The sequence below is a fragment of the Uranotaenia lowii genome, chromosome 3 (assembly GCF_029784155.1).
Source record: "Uranotaenia lowii strain MFRU-FL chromosome 3, ASM2978415v1, whole genome shotgun sequence".
NCBI classification, from domain to species: Eukaryota; Metazoa; Arthropoda; class Insecta; order Diptera; family Culicidae; genus Uranotaenia; species Uranotaenia lowii.
The window spans coordinates 199,632,900-199,650,797 of NC_073693.1; the positions used below are offsets into that span (position 1 = coordinate 199,632,900).

Here is a 17,898-nt window from a genome sequence, read left to right on the forward strand (position 1 = left end):
ACTTCAGTTCAACTGGTTTCCCGCTTGTTCCTGCTTATATAAATACAAGGCCTGTCTTTGGACAGGCACAGGTGAGTGTCTGTCCAATTATCTTCCTATTTTTCCGAAAGGTGCTTTCCGGTGTTCTTATACTGTTTTAGATCCGGATTGTGACACGTATCATCATGAGCACCGCCGAGAAGAAACACCTGAAAAAGGAACTGAAGCGGAAGAACCTACTGGATGCTATCAACCGTGTTGAGGACTTCCTGAAGCGTTACGACGAGGACCGAGATATTTACGAGGTTAAACTACGTCTGGACAAGTTGGATAAACTCATGGAAACCTTCGAGGAAATTCAAGGCGAGTATGAAGAAATGGATGATTCCCCACAATTTATTTCGGCAAACTCTGTTGTACGGGCAAAGGTAGAGGAACAATATTTTCGGGTAAAAGGTGGTTTGGTGTCGAAGCTCCCTGTGTCGGTTGTTGATCCTCAAAATTCAATTTCCATGCAACCAATTCCCCATGTTTCAAATATGAGACTTCCAACAATTTCGCTTCCAAGCTTTGATGGCGATTTGAATGATTGGCTGACTTTCCATGACTCATTCATATCCCTCATTCACACATCAGCTGAGATTCCTAACATTCAAAAATTTCAATACTTACGTTCTGCCTTGAAAGGAGATGCACTGCAACTTATCGAATCACTCACTATCAGTGCCAACAACTATGTCGTGGCTTGGGAATCGCTTGTTAATCGGTACTCCAATAAATATTTGCTCAAGAAAAAGCATTTGCAAGCAATCACTGGGCAATCTAAAACTTTCGGAAAGAATGCTGGAAATCTTCGAGCCGTGGTAGAAGAGTTTCAGCGTCATGTTAAAATTTTAAAACAACTTGATGAACCTACGGAATCCTGGAGTAGTTTGTTGGTCCAATTACTTTGTTCACGAGTTGATGACCAGACGCAAAGAGATTGGGAGGAATTCGTATCGGGCGGGGAGGAACCCACTTACACCGTTCTTATTGAATTTCTCACTCGGAAAATTCGGACACTCGAATCTTTGTCGATTAACTCAGAACAAACAGTTGATAAAAAGGCAAAATTTATTTCGGTAGATAAAAGGCAAAAACACATACCAAATTCACGGATCAACACTTACGCTAGTACGGATGGTTTTCATGCAGGTTGTTTAGCATGCAAACAGTATCATGCACTCTTCCAATGTCCAGTTTTTGAAAAAATGTCGCTTTCTGATCGTCTGAACTTGGTCAACGAAAAGAAAATTTGCAGCAACTGTTTTCGCAATGATCACTTTGCACGTAAATGCACGTCCAAATACACATGTCGTATTTGTCGAAAGCGACACCATTCACTGTTGCACCCCGGATTTGAATCACCTGGAACACCGAACACAAATAGCAACATCCAATCTCCTCCAACTTCTAGTGGCCAAACTGCAGCAGTATCCTTGAATTCGGTCGGAATTTCCCAAGCAGCAGACGTTCTCCTATCCACGGTGGTAGTTCACGTACTAGATGGAAATGGCGGTTTACACTTTGCGCGCGCGCTTTTGGATTCGGGCTCCCAATGTAATATTATGAGTGAACAACTGAGCAACAAACTTCGGTTACCCAAAACCCCCATCGATAGCCCCATATTCGGTGTGGGTGAGTCCCAAATTCGAGCAGTTTGTTCTGTTTCAACTACAGTCAAATCCAGATTCAATTATTTCTCGTTCCCATTGGACTGTATAGTTTTACGCAATCTAACATCTCATCTCCCATCCACCACTACTCCGAAGACCTCGTGGAAGATCCCAAACAATGTTGATCTCGCAGATCCCAACTTCAATGTAAGGCAGAAGGTCGATTTGATTATCGGAGCCGAATATTTTTACTCGTTCCTGAAAGGTGGCCGGATAGAACTCGGAAGTCCATCCGCGGTGTTAGTAGAGACTGTATTTGGTTGGTTAGTCTCAGGAAAATCGACATCGCAAGAAGAAAATCCCAATATTACATGCCACATTTCAACCCTCGAATCTATTGATCAGACCCTCCAACAATTTTGGAAAATTGAAAGTCTGGATTCAGTAATTTTGTCTCCAGCTCAACAATACTGTGAAAAATTCTACAGCGACACGGTTACCAGAAATGATTCGGGACGCTATGTCGTTAAATATCCCAAAAAGGAAGGCATTTCTAAAATGTTAGGCAATTCATTTGGAAATGCTACTCGTCGTTTTTTGAACCTTGAAAGAAAACTTGATCGGAATGTTGACCTCAAACTTAAATACCACACATTTCTGGAGGAATTTCTGCAATTGGGCCACATGCGCAAATTAGAGTCTGACGATGTTGATCCACCCACTACTTTCTATCTTCCGCATCACGCTGTAATGAAAGAATCAAGTACGACGACAAAACTTCGCTGCGTATTTGATGCTTCAGCTAAGACAAACACAGGGTTTTCTCTAAATGATACGCTCTTGGTTGGACCTGTGCTCCAAGACGAGCTCATTTGCCTACTAATTCGATTTCGGAAACACAAGATTGCCCTTCTCGCTGATATTGAGAAGATGTATAGGCAGATTGATATCCACCCCGAAGACCGAGCTCTCCAAAGAATCGTGTGGCGTTTTGATAAACAAGAACCCATATCCAAATTTGAGTTGACCACTGTTACGTATGGTCTAGCCCCATCTTCCTTCCTTGCCACCCGGACTCTCAAGCAACTCGCCGACGACGAAGGCCACTCATTTCCACTTGCTGCTCGAGCCCTCGTTGAAGACATGTACATGGATGACTTCATCAGTGGGGCAGCAACCATCGCACAGGCCACACAGCTGCGTAGGCAAATGGATGAGTTAACATCGAGAGGAGGTTTTCCACTGCGAAAATGGTGCTCTAATGCAAATCAAGTCTTAGAAGGGATTGCGCCGGAAATTCTTGCTACCCAAACCATCCGCAAATTTGATCCGGAAGAAACAATTAAAATTTTGGGAATATCTTGGGAACCGCTGACTGACAAATTTAGATTTGAATTTTACCCTCAAATGAACAATGGACCCATAACAAAACGGAACATGCTCTCTAATATCGCTCGATTATATGACCCTCTCGGATTTGTTGCCCCTATAATAGTTCGTGCAAAGGTTATGCTACAACAAATATGGACTTTGTCTTTGGACTGGGATGATGAAGTGCCTCTTGAATTACAAAATTCCTGGACTAGATATTTGGAAGAATTGCCTTTTTTATCAAATTTAAGAATTGATCGACATGCATTATTTGACAAAAATATTGAACTGCATAGCTTCGCTGATGCATCGGAAACTGCCTATGGTGCCTGCGTTTACGGCAGATCAATCGGGCCTAATGGAGAGGTGAAAGTTTCGTTACTAGCAGCTAAATCTAGGGTAGCTCCTCTTCAGAAAAGAAGTATCCCCCGACTCGAGCTATGTGCTGCATACGATGCAGCTAAACTACACAAGAAAGTTCACGATGCCCTTAAACTAAATATTTCCTCGTCAAGATTCTGGTCCGATTCGATGGTTGTCCTCCACTGGATTAGATCTCCCGCTAGCAATTGGAAAACGTTTATTGCTAACCGAGTAGCAGAAATCCAACAACTCTCCCATGGCTCGAATTGGTATCACGTTCCTGGTTCAAGTAATCCTGCAGATTTGGTGTCCCGAGGAGTTTCGGTCGATCAACTTTTAACAAGCGATCTTTGGACGAAAGGACCGTCCTGGTTGCATCAGGGGGAAGAAAACTGGCCATCACAAGGTTTCTCCATGCCCGACTTGTCCGATCAACTTCTAGAACGAAAACTGACTACTCTGGTTGCCCAAGCTCCACCACCACCTAGCCCAATAATTACCCGATTTTCCTCTTATCATCGCATGGTCCGAGTTATTGCCTATTGTTTCCGATTTGCCCAACTCACCAGAGAGAAAACCCGATCCGAATCATTATCATTATCTGTGCAAGAGTTGGAGAGGGCCAAATTTGCACTGATAGCAATTGTACAACATGAGTGTTACGATGAAGAGATACGCCGTCTGAAAAAGGGAGAATTTGTATCCAATAAATCCAGCCTCAAGTTACTCAACCCATTCCTCGACCCTTCTGGCATTGTTCGAGTGGGTGGCCGGCTCAAGAACTCTCGAGAACCGTTCGAGAAAAAACACCCCATACTTCTACCTGGTTTCCACCACTTCAGCCGGTTACTGATAATGAGTTATCATCGAAGATTAGTCCACGGAGGGATCTCACTCACATTGGCCACAATTCGATCTGAGTATTGGCCGATAAATGGAAGGAGAGCAGTAAGGAGTGTTCTAAGATCTTGTTTTCGATGCGCCCGCGTCGATCCCCAACCAATAAACCAACCCGTTGGTCAATTACCATCCCCTCGCATTACCCCTGGTCGTCCGTTTCTCGCTACTGGTATTGACTACTGTGGACCAGTCTTTATCAAATCTCCAAACCGTCGAGCTGGTCCAACAAAAGGCTACGTAGCTTTATTCGTATGTTTCCACACCAAGGCGGTGCATATAGAATTAGTGGGAAACTTAACAACCGACGCATTTTTGGCAGCCTTACGAAGATTTATGTCCCGTCGTGGTTATCCTCAGCACATTTATTCTGATAATGCGACGAATTTCTGTGGAGCAAAGTCCGAATTGAACGCTTTATTTAAAATGTTCCACAACCGTGCTGACGTCGAAAACATTCAAAGTAGTCTTGCTGCAGTTAGGATTGTTTGGCATTTGATACCGCCCAGAGCTCCCAACTTTGGCGGACTTTGGGAGGCTGCGGTTAAGGTCGCCAAGAAACACCTTCTACGACAAGTGGGCAGCTCTTCGCTCTATTACGAAGACCTGGTAACGACGCTGGCTCAGATAGAGGCATGTATGAATTCCCGACCACTGTGCCCTCTATCTGATGATCCGAACGATTTTGAGGCTTTGACACCAGGACATTTCCTGATAGGAGCTCCAATGATGACTCTGCCTGATCCTGACTACAAGGAGGTTCCTATGAATCGACTTGGGAGGTACGAACTGATCCAACAAAGGACTCAACACTTCTGGAATCGTTGGACCAACGAATATCTTGTGGAATTGCATCGCTACACGACTACGGACCCGAAAAAGGTTACCCTGAAGGTTGGTCAAATAGTTATTCTTCGTGACCAATTGCTGCCGCCTGTACGATGGCCGTTGGCCCGCATTGAATCACTTCATCCTGGAGAAGACGGAATCACGCGAGTTGTGACAATTCGCACTGCAGCTGGAAACTTCAAGCGTTCGGTAGCCATGATATGTCCGCTACCATTCGAAGAAGAGTTTTCATCGAGCGACGATGCAACTAACTTCAAGGATAAAAGTGATGAATGAATTTATACAGTGATAGTTATAAGAATGAATTGAAATGTAACATTTCAGGTGGCCGGTTCTATGTAACGTACACAATTTGAATTAGCGCACAACATTTTAGAATTAAGTTTAGAATCCATCTCTTCAACTGTAATTTTACCTCCTGTCATGAAAATTCAGTTTTCCCGCCTACAATGATAGAGCATTTTTGATTCCTTTTTCTCTTCTCTACCAACCGTCGAACAAACCGGTCACCTAGCCACATTTATAATATAAAGTGAATTTAGAATAAAGTCTTAGTCTAAAGTTTTCCTTAAAATAAAGTTATTATTTATTGGACTAAATCCAAGTGAAGTGAAGTTTTCTTTAAGTTGTGACCGTGATCTATTTCCTGACGATACAGCCATCTTGTTCCATCCACTTTTCCATTTGAGCGGGTTTTTTCATGGTTCTGCCACATTTCTTCTGTTTGCCCTTAACTATTGCCCAATATTTCACGATGGGACGAAAATCCGGACAGTTTGGTGGATTGATACTTTTTTCAACAAAATCGATCTTGTTCTCCTTATACCACTTAACGACATCCGGGCTGTAGTGGCAGCTTGCCAGGTCCGGCCAGAACTTCACCGGACCTTTGTAGGACCGAATGAATGGCAAAACCTTCTTCTGGAGACATTCTTCTTTGTAAACATTTCCATTAATTGTATCCCCAGTGATGAAAATCTTAGTTTTCTTCCCACAACTACAGATCTCTTGCCAAATCATCAACTTACGAGCAAATTTATCTGCGAAAACAAACTTGAATCTACCCGCAACATTCCCTTTACGCTTCGCAAGGTAAAAATTGTTACCGGGTGTTTGTCCAAAATCCATTTTGACGTAAGTTTCGTCGTCCATCAAAATGCATCCGTTGTACTTGGTCAACACTTTCTCGTACAACTTCCTTGCTTTAGTTTTGGCAACCAGGTTTTGTTTCAGCGTCCTGTTGGGGTGTTTGCTTGCATGATACGACCGCAAGCCTTCTCGCAAACAAATTCGTCGAGCTGTACTGTGGTTCGTCTTGAACTTTTTCGCCAAATCACGCAAGGAGATTCCAGAATTATTGTGAACTGATCGAATTCCCTTCGCTTTTGGATATTTCAGGAATTTTGCGATCTTTACCCCTGACCACGTCGGTTTCTCTACGTGAGTGTGCAGAATTTTCTCTCGCCTTTCGCGTTCCATCGTCAATAACTTTTGACTGACTGCTTGATGAAATTTTCACCACTAATACCGTATTTGTTTTCTCCCCTCGATCAGTGTTCCACCGTACCCGACAAAAACAAACACAAATCGTCGCCAGTGTATTGCTACCTCACTCACTCACACGCTCTCTCGCAACACTGGCAAAATTATCGGTGGGCCACCGTCCGTAAGCAAAACTCCACCAGGTCAAAACCAGTGCAACACCGTCCGAATAAACAAACAGTTTGACAGCACCTAGTGGTGCACCAGTGCAACACTAGTGCACCACTCGGCATAAACAAATACGGTATAAGTAAACAAACCATACGGGTCAAAACACTGTCAATAGATTGGCGATGTGACAGCTAGGGGCGCTGCAGTAAATGAAAAGATTCGACCAGATTCTATGTGAAACAGACTTAAGCTAGGGAAGGGAAAGTTCAGGATCCATTTTGGTAAATGGTGCGATCATAAGTTTTTCCTACAACTCCTATGCTACTAAAAATTTCCTCAGGAAACTCCTTCTCTGTTTTTGGCTTAAATTAGATATTTTGAAAGAACTTCGTTCAAAACTATATTTTATACTGCTATCTTTTTTTCCTTTCTGTTATCGCTGTGCAGTTCCCTAATTTATAGACCGGCTTTAGAGATTTTACGTAACTCACCAACTATTTAAGTATCCTAAATCTTCACGAAGAGTTTTTTATATGAGAATTATATAAATCTTTTACATGATATAAATAATTTGAAGCTTTTATATGACTCGATTTCAATTTGAAACTTAAAACAATAAGTACGCTTTATAATTTTGTTCACATTTTTTTGTAATCTTTGCCTCACAGCGATCAAATTCTATTATAAATCCGCAGTTATTTTTTTTGTGTTAAGAAATCATAGTTAGTATTTTAATATCGAACTTTAGAGGAGGATTAATAACACTAGTATACATCATTTTTGAACTTAGTAAACTTAAGGTCATTTTAAATGTAAAATCGGGCGCTGAATCCAAAAATGAAATTCCAAACATCGAGGTGATGTCTGCTTAGCGCTAAGCAAACATTTTTTGTCAAAATTAAATGATTTATCATGTTGGTTGATAGAATAGGATGGTTTTATATGGATGATAAATTATATTAAAACCAAATAGAATTTATCGTCCACATTTATCATCAAAAGGGATCCATAAAATGATAAATATTACACAGCTCTAACCATTTTTAAACGACTTCGATCAAACTTGTCACACATTCTAGATTTGGATGTAATGAGATTTTTTTAAGTGTTATAAAGTGTATCGTTCAAGGGGGCTCCCATAAAAAAATCAACAAAAATATGAAAAAGAATCGCACAATATTTGAAGGATTTTTCTTAAAAGTTGATAAACATAACCGTAGAGTTGGTGAATGTTCAACATTTTTTCCAACTGCCGCCCGGTGCGGCAGGTCAGGTAATTCCAGGTGTATGGAAATTTTGTTCTTTCGACTCGCGTTGGTTCACCTCCATTTTCGTTGAATCGAAAAATGAGACTTCGAGTTTGACAGCATGTAAACAATAGAAATTAATGAAAAAGTGTGCGAAATTTGGTTGATTTACCCAATGGTATGAAATTTATGCCCTGTTGAATGTGTCGCAATAGTTTCGTGTTCGCCCTTGAGAATAAGAGATTATATTCATTCAAAGATTCTACAACATAGTTTCAAAATATTGGTATCTTAAAACCAATGTTAACATCCAAAACTGAAGGAAACTTATCGGTTATTGAATGAAATGAACATATACTATATGCCATATAGGTAAACATACATATTAAAATAAAATAAATTGATTAACCAAAATTTGAAATTGTACCACGAAATCCTTCAATATGAACAATATTTCTTTGTGGTATATTTTTTTTCATGGCTATTTTTTTTTTTTTGGGCATGTTCCTGACAGTTAGACTAATGAGTCAATCTCAACCGGCTATTGAACCCCAACCCGCACCGTCATAAATTCATGTCAATCTTTGTCCGAATTCTGCCAAATTATCGCAAAATGAACCATCAAACGCCGTTGTCGCAATTTGCAAATCTGCTTTATCTGAATGAAGCCAACTTGACGTCGTCAACGTCGTCGTCAATTTGTTTGTTACCGAGAAAAGTCTCGTACGTGATGTTCAATTTTCTTCGACTCTCATCAAAATGATGCATTTGTGGCCACATTGGTTGGTCCACTTCTGAGCCTTCCGGGCAAAAGACGATGATGGTCATCAAATTTGTTTACCTTTGCTGTTTCTGTCACATCAACACTTGCATGTACGTCAATCAATGTGCTCATCCAATAATCTGTACCCTTGTCCGGTTTTTGCCTTGCACGACATGTTATGAATCGGAAGATGAATTGATTTTTCTCAGTGTTACGGAAGAACAACAAATTATCTTCCTTTGGATTGTCATATAACGTGATATCATTGATGGGAATAAAATAGTTATGAAGGAAAGAAATCAACAAAGTGGAGTCATACTGTTAGGAACAGACATAATAGTCAGAAATTGAAATCAAAATTGAGAATCAAATCAATCAGATTTATTAATTTTTGTTTTAAAAAACTATGGATTTTTGCGTTTCTAATTATACATGTAATGCATGCGTTCGTTGTCAGGATCCTTGCAGTAACGATTGCAGTAACGATTTGAAAACCTATCTTGATTGATTAACCGTTTTAACGCAAATATCAGTTTTCTCAACTTCTAGAACCCCTAGAAGAAGTCCATTCACGAGTGCAGTCATTTTTTATTTATAATAGATGCTCACATGCCTATAACGCGGTCATTTTTCAAAAGGGATCAGCTTCGATAAAAGCAAACACAGGCGCTGGTTATTAATATTTCTTTCTTTAACGAGAAAACATCTCCAGCAAAGATTTTATGAATAAATAAACAAACAAACTCGATGGAACAGAAGCAGCAAAACGGCGAACGCTTGTGACATTTTTTTTCCTCACTCCTACCTTCACGTTACTTTCTTACTTTCTTGTATAATCTTTCGGCCCTCTGCTGACAAGTCTTGGATGCTGCCGTCTTTGCTTTTGAAACTGGATGTCTCCCCGTCTGCAGCGGCCCATGATTGATGGTACCATAAACAAAAATTTGCACTCCCTGGCGTTTTGGATACTACATTACAACACATAGTCGAAGTCAGGGGCGGGGAGATGGAGTGCGAGCAATGTTTTCGTCGTTGTTTTCATTTTCATCCGTAATGAGGGTTGTAAATTTGATTCAATTAACACTAAATTGAAGTGCTTTTTCCTTGGGACTTAAACAGAAAGGAAAGGAAACAAAGTCTATATAGACATGCATATTAAGATAGAAAATTCCCAGATTTCTAGCAGGAAAAGTGGAGGATAAAGCTAACTTAATATTTGTAGTTAACTACTTCAGTAAAGGTAATCCAAAAGACTAATCCCATTTGGCAAAGAATGACTTAACAGATTACAATAAATATAATAAAAAAGGGGGCTGTTCAGATACCACGTGGACATAACTTCCCCCTTACCATGGACAATCGTTGATATTTTGTTAGTTCCTAATCCCACATTCGCTGTATGTATTCCGTCTCACGACATGATTTGACGAACATAATTCCTAAAACTCACTCGGTTCAAGGCAACCGTTCTTAAATTTCTTGGACATCCCACATTCACCAGATTACGCTCCACTTGGTCTTACCACCTCGCTCGTTTCGTTCCTACCGGACTCGTAGCGAACACCTGTTTTGCAGAAAAGTCGTCCAGCATTCTCGCAACATGTCCCGCCCAGCCAGCCTTCACCACCTTCTGGATACTGGGTTCGCCGTAGAGTCCTGTGAGCTCGTGGTTCATCCTTCGCCTCCACACTCCGTTCTCCTGCACGCCGAGCAATATCCATTTCTCGTGACCGTAGCGGACAATCGGTCTAATGAGCGTCATATACAGGTTCACTTGGTGCGAGGGCTAAGTCTTCTCGACCGCAGTTGCTTGTGGAGCCCATAGTAGGCACGACTTCCGCGGATAATTTGCCGCCGGATCTCACGGTTGGTGTCATTGCCTGCGGTCACCAGTGAGCCGAGATAGACAAAGTCTTCAACTATCTCCAGCTCGTCGCCATCGATCGTGACCTTGTTATTACTGGACAAGCGGGTTCGGTCGGTCTCAGATGCCAACATGTATTTAGTCTTGGACGTATTAATCATCAACCCAATCCTTGCGATAGATCGTGCCCCGCATTTCGCCCACCGCTCGTCGAATAACATCTTCTAGCACCACGTTGAACATCATGCCGGATAGACCATCGCCTCATCGAAGCCCCCTGCGCGATTTAACTGAACTTGACGATTCCATCCATCGTGTATGATCAGTCTAGTCATCGTCAGCTTCCCGGAAAAGCCGTTCTTGGCCATAGCTCGTTATGGTCGATCGTGTAGTATGCGGCTTTGAAGTCGATGAATAGATGGTGCGTAGGGACTTGGAGTTCACGGCATTTTTTGAGGATTTGTCGTAATGTAAAGATCTAGTCAGTCGTGGGCCCTCCCTCCATGAAGCCGGTCTGATGACTTCCCACAAATCTGTTTGCTTGTGGCCATGCTTGGCATCGCTCCTCAGATTTGCCCGTTCAGAGTAAGAGCGTGTATTTTTTTCGCTGTGCTCTCCCAAACGGAGAATCTTTAAAAAAATGCTCCGTTACCTCCAGAGCGACCAAGCGTCCACCCAAGTGTGGGCAAGAGAAGCAAGCAAACTGATGAAGTGCGTCCCGGTGCAGATAATTTCGTTCGCACTCGGGCGATAGAGAAGCTTTACAGAAAACTCGGTTTGTCTTCATCGGTTGCGTCTGGATCGATGTTTGGAAGTGCGTCAGAATTTACAATGCAGAACATAAATCTAACGGAACTAAATTAATAACGCCAAAGGTAGTTAAGATAGAATGCTGGTGTTTTCGACAACATTGTTCTGTATAATAAAGCGCATATTTTTATATGAAATATAAAGTTTAGAAGTCCACCAATAGCGAGATAAAAATCATAACTTTCTTGTTTAGCATATTAGAGCTTAAGTTTCTTCTACAAAGTTATTTATCTCAACAAAATACACAACTTTGCTTAACCCATTCGAGACGGCGACTTTTTTCGAACGCGTCCCCCAGGAGCCAAAAATTTTTATTCTGTTATTCGATCAATTTTTATCTGAAAAACATGAATACAATGAAATTTTCAAAATTTAATCGTAAATTTACGAAAAACGTCCATTGCACACCGTGTGTGCAGTCCGTTCCTCGAAATAAAATTATTTCGAGGAGCAGCATTGCACACACGGTGTGCAATGGGCAGAAAAATGAAAATACACCATTTAAAACATGATCAACCTTCGTTTCAATTTTTGTTTGATTATAAAAGAAAAAAATATAATGCATTGAATATTATGTAATGTGGTTTGAACCAACAATTAGTGTTTTTAAAACTTTTTCCAATAAAAATGTGTTTACTCTTGATGGTTTCTACTTTGTCGGTTTCTACCCAATTTTTTCTCCTGTGGAACTTTTTTCTATCCGAGAACTATTTAAATATTCAAACTATTAAACTCCGGTAAACTTATTCTTGTATTAATTTAGAACTATATTTCATAAAATATATACAATGAAAAATTTAGTGTTCATCACATAATCTTCCGTACAATTTTCTGAATAGCACCTTGGAATAAATTGTGATTTGTCCAACATTTCATGAAGGCACATCGAACGGAGCGTTCAAATTTTTAAAAATTTAATACAATATAAAACTAGAATTTCCTAGAACTTCATAAATTGATTGTTTGAATACATTTCATTAAAAAAAAAAAATCAATGATGATGATATTATAAGCAAACACTTACAGTGTTAAAGTTAATTCCATTTGGTATTTTTTAAATAAATTGTAAAAAGTAACCAATAATTTAAATTTTATTTGATCATTCGATAGCTACCGTAAATAATATTTTCAACTATAAGATAGAGATTTCAAGAACACCTTTGTGAAAGTAGAATCTACTAAAACTTCCCGCCAAGGGCTAAAGAACCCAATAGCACACTCTAAATCTTAAGAATTTAAAAAAAGACTTTACAATACGGAATTCACACAAACGCTATACACCAGGTCCAAGATGCATATCAATTTCAGTTATTCTCTCCACACCATAACCTAAACAATCAACAACGTAAACTTCCACAACAACAGCACAAATAGCCTGCAAATACCCTATTGTCTGTATCGACAATAGTCCGTACGAAACGAAAATCTGTCTGCGCTGCCTAATATTATGTCATTTTCATCCCCAGATATTTTGAAAACATTTTCATTCACAGTGAAACCATTGTCAAATTATGTTTACCTATCCTTTACAGATTCTATTGGTTCAAGAACCAATAAAATTGGTCCACTAAATTCATCAAAATCATGAAAAAGTTAAAACAACTTCCATTGCACACACGGTGTGCAATCGGTCTTATAGCCTCGGAAAGTCATTGCACACACGGTGTGCAATCCGTCTCGAGTGGGTTAACATATCAAAGTTCTACAATCTTAACCCAAGAAGATACGGTTGAATAAAAAAAAAATACTTGAAAAATGCACTACAAAAAGTTATTGTTATTATCGCACTATTTTTATATCTCTCGCCTTTAAATTTTATATCAAAATATGCAAATTAACAACTTTGCCCAAAACACCTATCTTTTCATTCCTAAGCGAGTTCCTCTAGATTGATGTTCTGCACCAGGACAAATGATTAGCTACGATAGCTTTCTTCGGTCGAAAAATATCAAAAGCGTAGCGGTTAAGGAAGATAAATCCTAAATTTTACTATTTGTGAAAGTTTTGAAGTGTAATTACTTAAATTTGTCCCAGATTCTTGCGTAATGTTCACGGTTTGTTTAAAAGGCAAAGATTTCTGGATAATTTGAGTAAATGTTACTTTTCGAATTGCTGCTTTTGTAAATTAATGCTTCCCACGTACGATATCAAGAGCACATAAACCTAAGTAAACAGCAATTTGCGGATGCCCGGATATTGTGAAAAAACTACTTGGATTTTACCCAGTTTCATCCACATTATTTGGAAAATGAAACAAGAAAATCGAATTCAGTTTAAAATTGTTAGTCAAAAATTGGATTTGTGAAAGTTTTTTTCATCAAACATCAAACCAAAACTTTACTTCGTATGCTTTAAACATAATTTTGACACTGCTGATGTGTTGCGACAAAAAAAATGTAAGTCGTTTTTCTTCACTAGATGAATGTCTGGAATTTCCTCAGATTTGGCCGGATATTGCTCGGTTTATGGAATGGAGAATTTCAGATTATTTGTCCGGTTTTCACCATGTTTTTCAAATAATTTGTAAGGAAGTGCCCGGCCCGGCTACGTACAAAAATAGTTCATACATAAACCTACATTGGACCTCTTCAACTGATGCACTGTTCCGCACTGCATAACGGCTTTTTTGAAGAAAACATTCCTGCATTGAAAGCTTTCTGGCTTGATACACTGAGCGGCACAGCAGCGTCGCTAGAGCACAATTTTCTTGCCAGCTCCTTCTCTTTTCTTTAGAGCGAGCGACGTCCACCCGACCGTCAGAGCAACCGCAATCGGGCGCACTCGGCAAAAAGATAAGTGAACGTTGATCGGCTGAGCAGTGCACTCGGAAACCGAAATGATAAAAGTGTAATTCGTTCTCTGCTCTGTTCTGTTTGCGAGGTGTTGGACAAGCATGCTTGTGGCGTTAGGCGGCGGAGTAGGATTCGGGACAGCACTTTGAAGGCGGCATTTAGGACAGTTATCGATCGGTAGTTCTCAAAGTCCAATTTGTTATTTGTTATTTATTTCTCATCAACGGATCACATGTTGATCCAAATGATTACTTAAAATTAAAGTTAAAAACAAAACATTCCAATCTAACTATGGGGTTTTCAAGGCCCTAATCGAATTTCTTCGGAAAACATCCCTCGAAACGTGGAAGTCAAAATGCTCCGAAAAACTGTTGAACGATCTCATTGCATGAGGGTTCTGTTAGCTCCGTAATTGTTCATTCGAATGGGAATGTACAGTTGAAGATCCTGATTTCTAAATCCACGGGGTACACTAAGCGGAATAGCCTCCAGTAGCGTGGGACAGTCGATTCGCGATGTCAGGAAGTCGGCGACAAATGAGACACTTTTTGCATGTCTGCGGGCTTGAAGGGTATCGATTCGATATGTATGAGGCGGCATCGATTTTCGTAGCTAAGCAGGCGAAAAGGGTCTTGCCAGTTCTGGTGTCTAAGGGCATATCGCAAAAATCGCCGCTGAATGGCCTCGAGCCGATCGACACCGTTCTGGTAGTAGGGACATCAGACAGCTGAAGCGTATTCAAGGATGGAACGAACAATGCTTTTCAGGTAATACACTTCCTTCGCCTCTCTAAAAATCAAACCGAGACTTCTGAATGTTTTGTCAATCACATAGTAGATGTGTGCTGATTGACAACACGTCGTTGAGAAAATTAGGAAAAAAATCGGTCCTAGATGGCTACCTTGGGGTCCACCGGAGGTGTCAGAGAAGCTTCCTTCCATAGTAGAGGAAAGGTGGCTCTATCTAGCGAAGCTTGAAAAAAAGAGCCGAGTAGGGGTCAGCAAAACAGGCATGAAACTTTTTAAAAAAGCAGCTGGTATCCCGTCCGGAAAAGGAATTCTTGAGCTTCGCTGCTGCCCTAGAGATGACTGCTTCCTCGATTTCAATACCATTTATTGAAAATTGCGCTAGCTAAATGTTCTGGGATGTTGAAGCTGAAGTGAAGATACTGGAAAATTTTTGGGCGAAGAGATCGCAGATTCCACAGTCACAGTTAGCCGTAATGCCGCCCAGAAACATGTTTGAAGGTATACCAGGTTCTTTCCGCTGACTATCTACGTGTTTCCAAAACGAATCCGTCGCTGTAGCGTTTTGAAACGTGGCGATCGATGACATAATTCAGAATGTGTGAGAAGGTATCAGCGCCATATTTTTACCCAAACGTTATTAAAAATAAAAAATGACCACCAAAACGGCACTCGACATTCGAAAGATATAGTATTCAGGCATCTATCCTGAAAATTTGGAAATGTTTCATCGGGCTTTTTTGAAATTAGAGCGATTTTAAATTTTAAGTCAATTTGCATTAGATTTCCAATGGAGTTTTTCGACCTTATGATCATTGACCATGGATTTTTCTGACTACACATATTTTATGACAATCACCCAGTTCAATGACTTTATAGAAAAATGTATGCCCGACAACTTTGTGGGAGACTGGAAAACGATTTGAGTTGATCTTGAAAAGTTATTGGCAACTTTCTAAAACTTTATTAGACTGATTGAAATTTTTCCATGTTTCTTAAGTTTTCATTTCAATTCCGCTTCACTTTAAAGCGAATATCTTTCCAGGCGTAGTTTGAGACAACTTGAGAGGACTCGGTAGGTTGTGATCGATCAAACCTGACGTGTTTTTTTTGTCGTGAAAATTTCAATTTTCAATCTTTCAATAATGTAAATTGTTCTTCAAATTTCAAGAAGTGCTGAAGATTGTTTTATAAGGAGCGAAACAGTTATTCATGTTTGGATTAAACCATCACATTGGAAAACTTCCTCATCAATTGGAGAGCGCTTCCAGGTGGCCTACCACAGATCAGCAATGCAGTTCGAGATCCCTTTGACTTCAGAATCCGACGTTTTATGATGCTTTGGTGAGCCCGTTCTTTTTTTTTAAATTCTCGAGGGTTTTGTTATTTCTGTAAATTCATTTTTTCTGTATTGTATCAAAAGTTGTTCACTTATCAAAGAAAGAGACCCATAAACTTAAGCTAGAGATCAAATGATGTTCTTTTCATGTAAAACAACATACTATTGAACATATGATCAGTTTAGACAAAATTATTCCCATTTGATGAGCATTTTAACTAGAACAACGAACTTTTAAGTTATATAATTCAACATAACTTAGCTTATTTAGATACTGTACTTGTCTAATCAACTTTTTATTTGAACTAGATTTTGGATTTCATCTCCCAGTTATATAGCAATATTTTTAAGCTATTACACCTTTTCCTCGGAATAATAAATGTTTTTAAACGGTTTTTTAATGCTTCCCATCTTAAAATAAATATATATTTTCATTTCTTTATCGTTTTATGAAAACTTGGCCATTTTCAGTTAGGGAAGCGAAAAGCAAATCAATTCCAAATAGAAGTCATAAAATTTTAATAATTGAATAAAGAATAAATAGTTAATAGTCAGATTAGTAAACCTTTCATATTTTATTTTTTACAAAAAACACAATTCAATTCGAGAGTATGGCAACATTGAACTACTGGTTTCATAAACAAACGGCAACCGCGAAAACTTGTTATTGGTCTAGTTCTTTTAGTTTTTTAGGTATCACAACACACAGTGTCCTTAGAACAACGCCTTTAAATTCAAAATTTAGGAATACAAATTTGAATGACTCATTGACAGGATAACGATCGGAGAATTAATTACACTAGTATAACATATGAAAGGGTTTTCTTGAATTTATATTCTAAAAAGCTTAGCAAGAAGTTGAATTTTTGATAGTATGACAGTGTTCAGAATGCGAATAACTTAGCACACGGACAATCAAGGAACAAAACATGTTTTTTGATGTAAGGTTGATTAAAAGTAAATTACAATCGCATTAGTTATTATTTTTAAAGTAAAGTCATCATACATTAGAAGTTTTCACGATTAAATTTCTTAGAAAAATGTATCGGAAATCATTGGATTACCGAACAAATGTGGTAATAATTTAGGGTTTTTGCAGTTAAAAATTGATCATCAAATCATAATGTCAATAACAGGATTGTGAAAACTAGATCACACTGGTCAAAAGTGTTTATCCTTCCTCCTTTATCCTCCCACCCACTCTCCAAACCAAAATTGTTTGCTAGGATGCAGAGGTGACCTCGGTCCTAAAGCACAAATTTCTTTCTTTCATCCCTTTCTCATTCTTCCAACCTATCCATTGACGATTAGGACGTGGCCGGCGCCGTTATTGACGTACAAAGAGAGGGCATCAGTTTTGTGCAGTGTGAATGCGTTGCTAGTCCCAAGTACCATTCATTTGACCTCTGAACAAAATAGATAGCCTCGGTCAATCACGGAGTAGCAACCATTGGTGATGTAGAATTCGTTCTACTGAGCCACGCCTGCGATCATGGTTTTCGAAATGCATTTCTTAAAAAATGAGAGACAAATAGTAATATCATTAATTGAATATTAAAATGAAATGTTT

At 39.4% G+C, this 17,898-nt stretch overlaps 2 protein-coding genes across 2 annotated transcripts in view; one reads left to right on the forward strand and one right to left on the reverse strand.

The window, feature by feature from the left end:
- The window catches only part of LOC129752999 (uncharacterized), a 30,273-nt gene extending 24,883 nt beyond the window's left edge, over positions 1 to 5,390 (forward strand). Inside the window, exon 5 of the mRNA XM_055748791.1 lies at positions 141 to 5,390. Coding sequence (XP_055604766.1) covers positions 141 to 5,390 — 5,250 coding nt within the window. The remainder of the gene's footprint in view (positions 1 to 140) is intronic.
- LOC129758367 (cardioacceleratory peptide receptor-like) overlaps positions 1 to 17,898 on the reverse strand; it is a 309,792-nt gene that overhangs the window by 262,558 nt on the left and 29,336 nt on the right. The window lies entirely within an intron of this gene.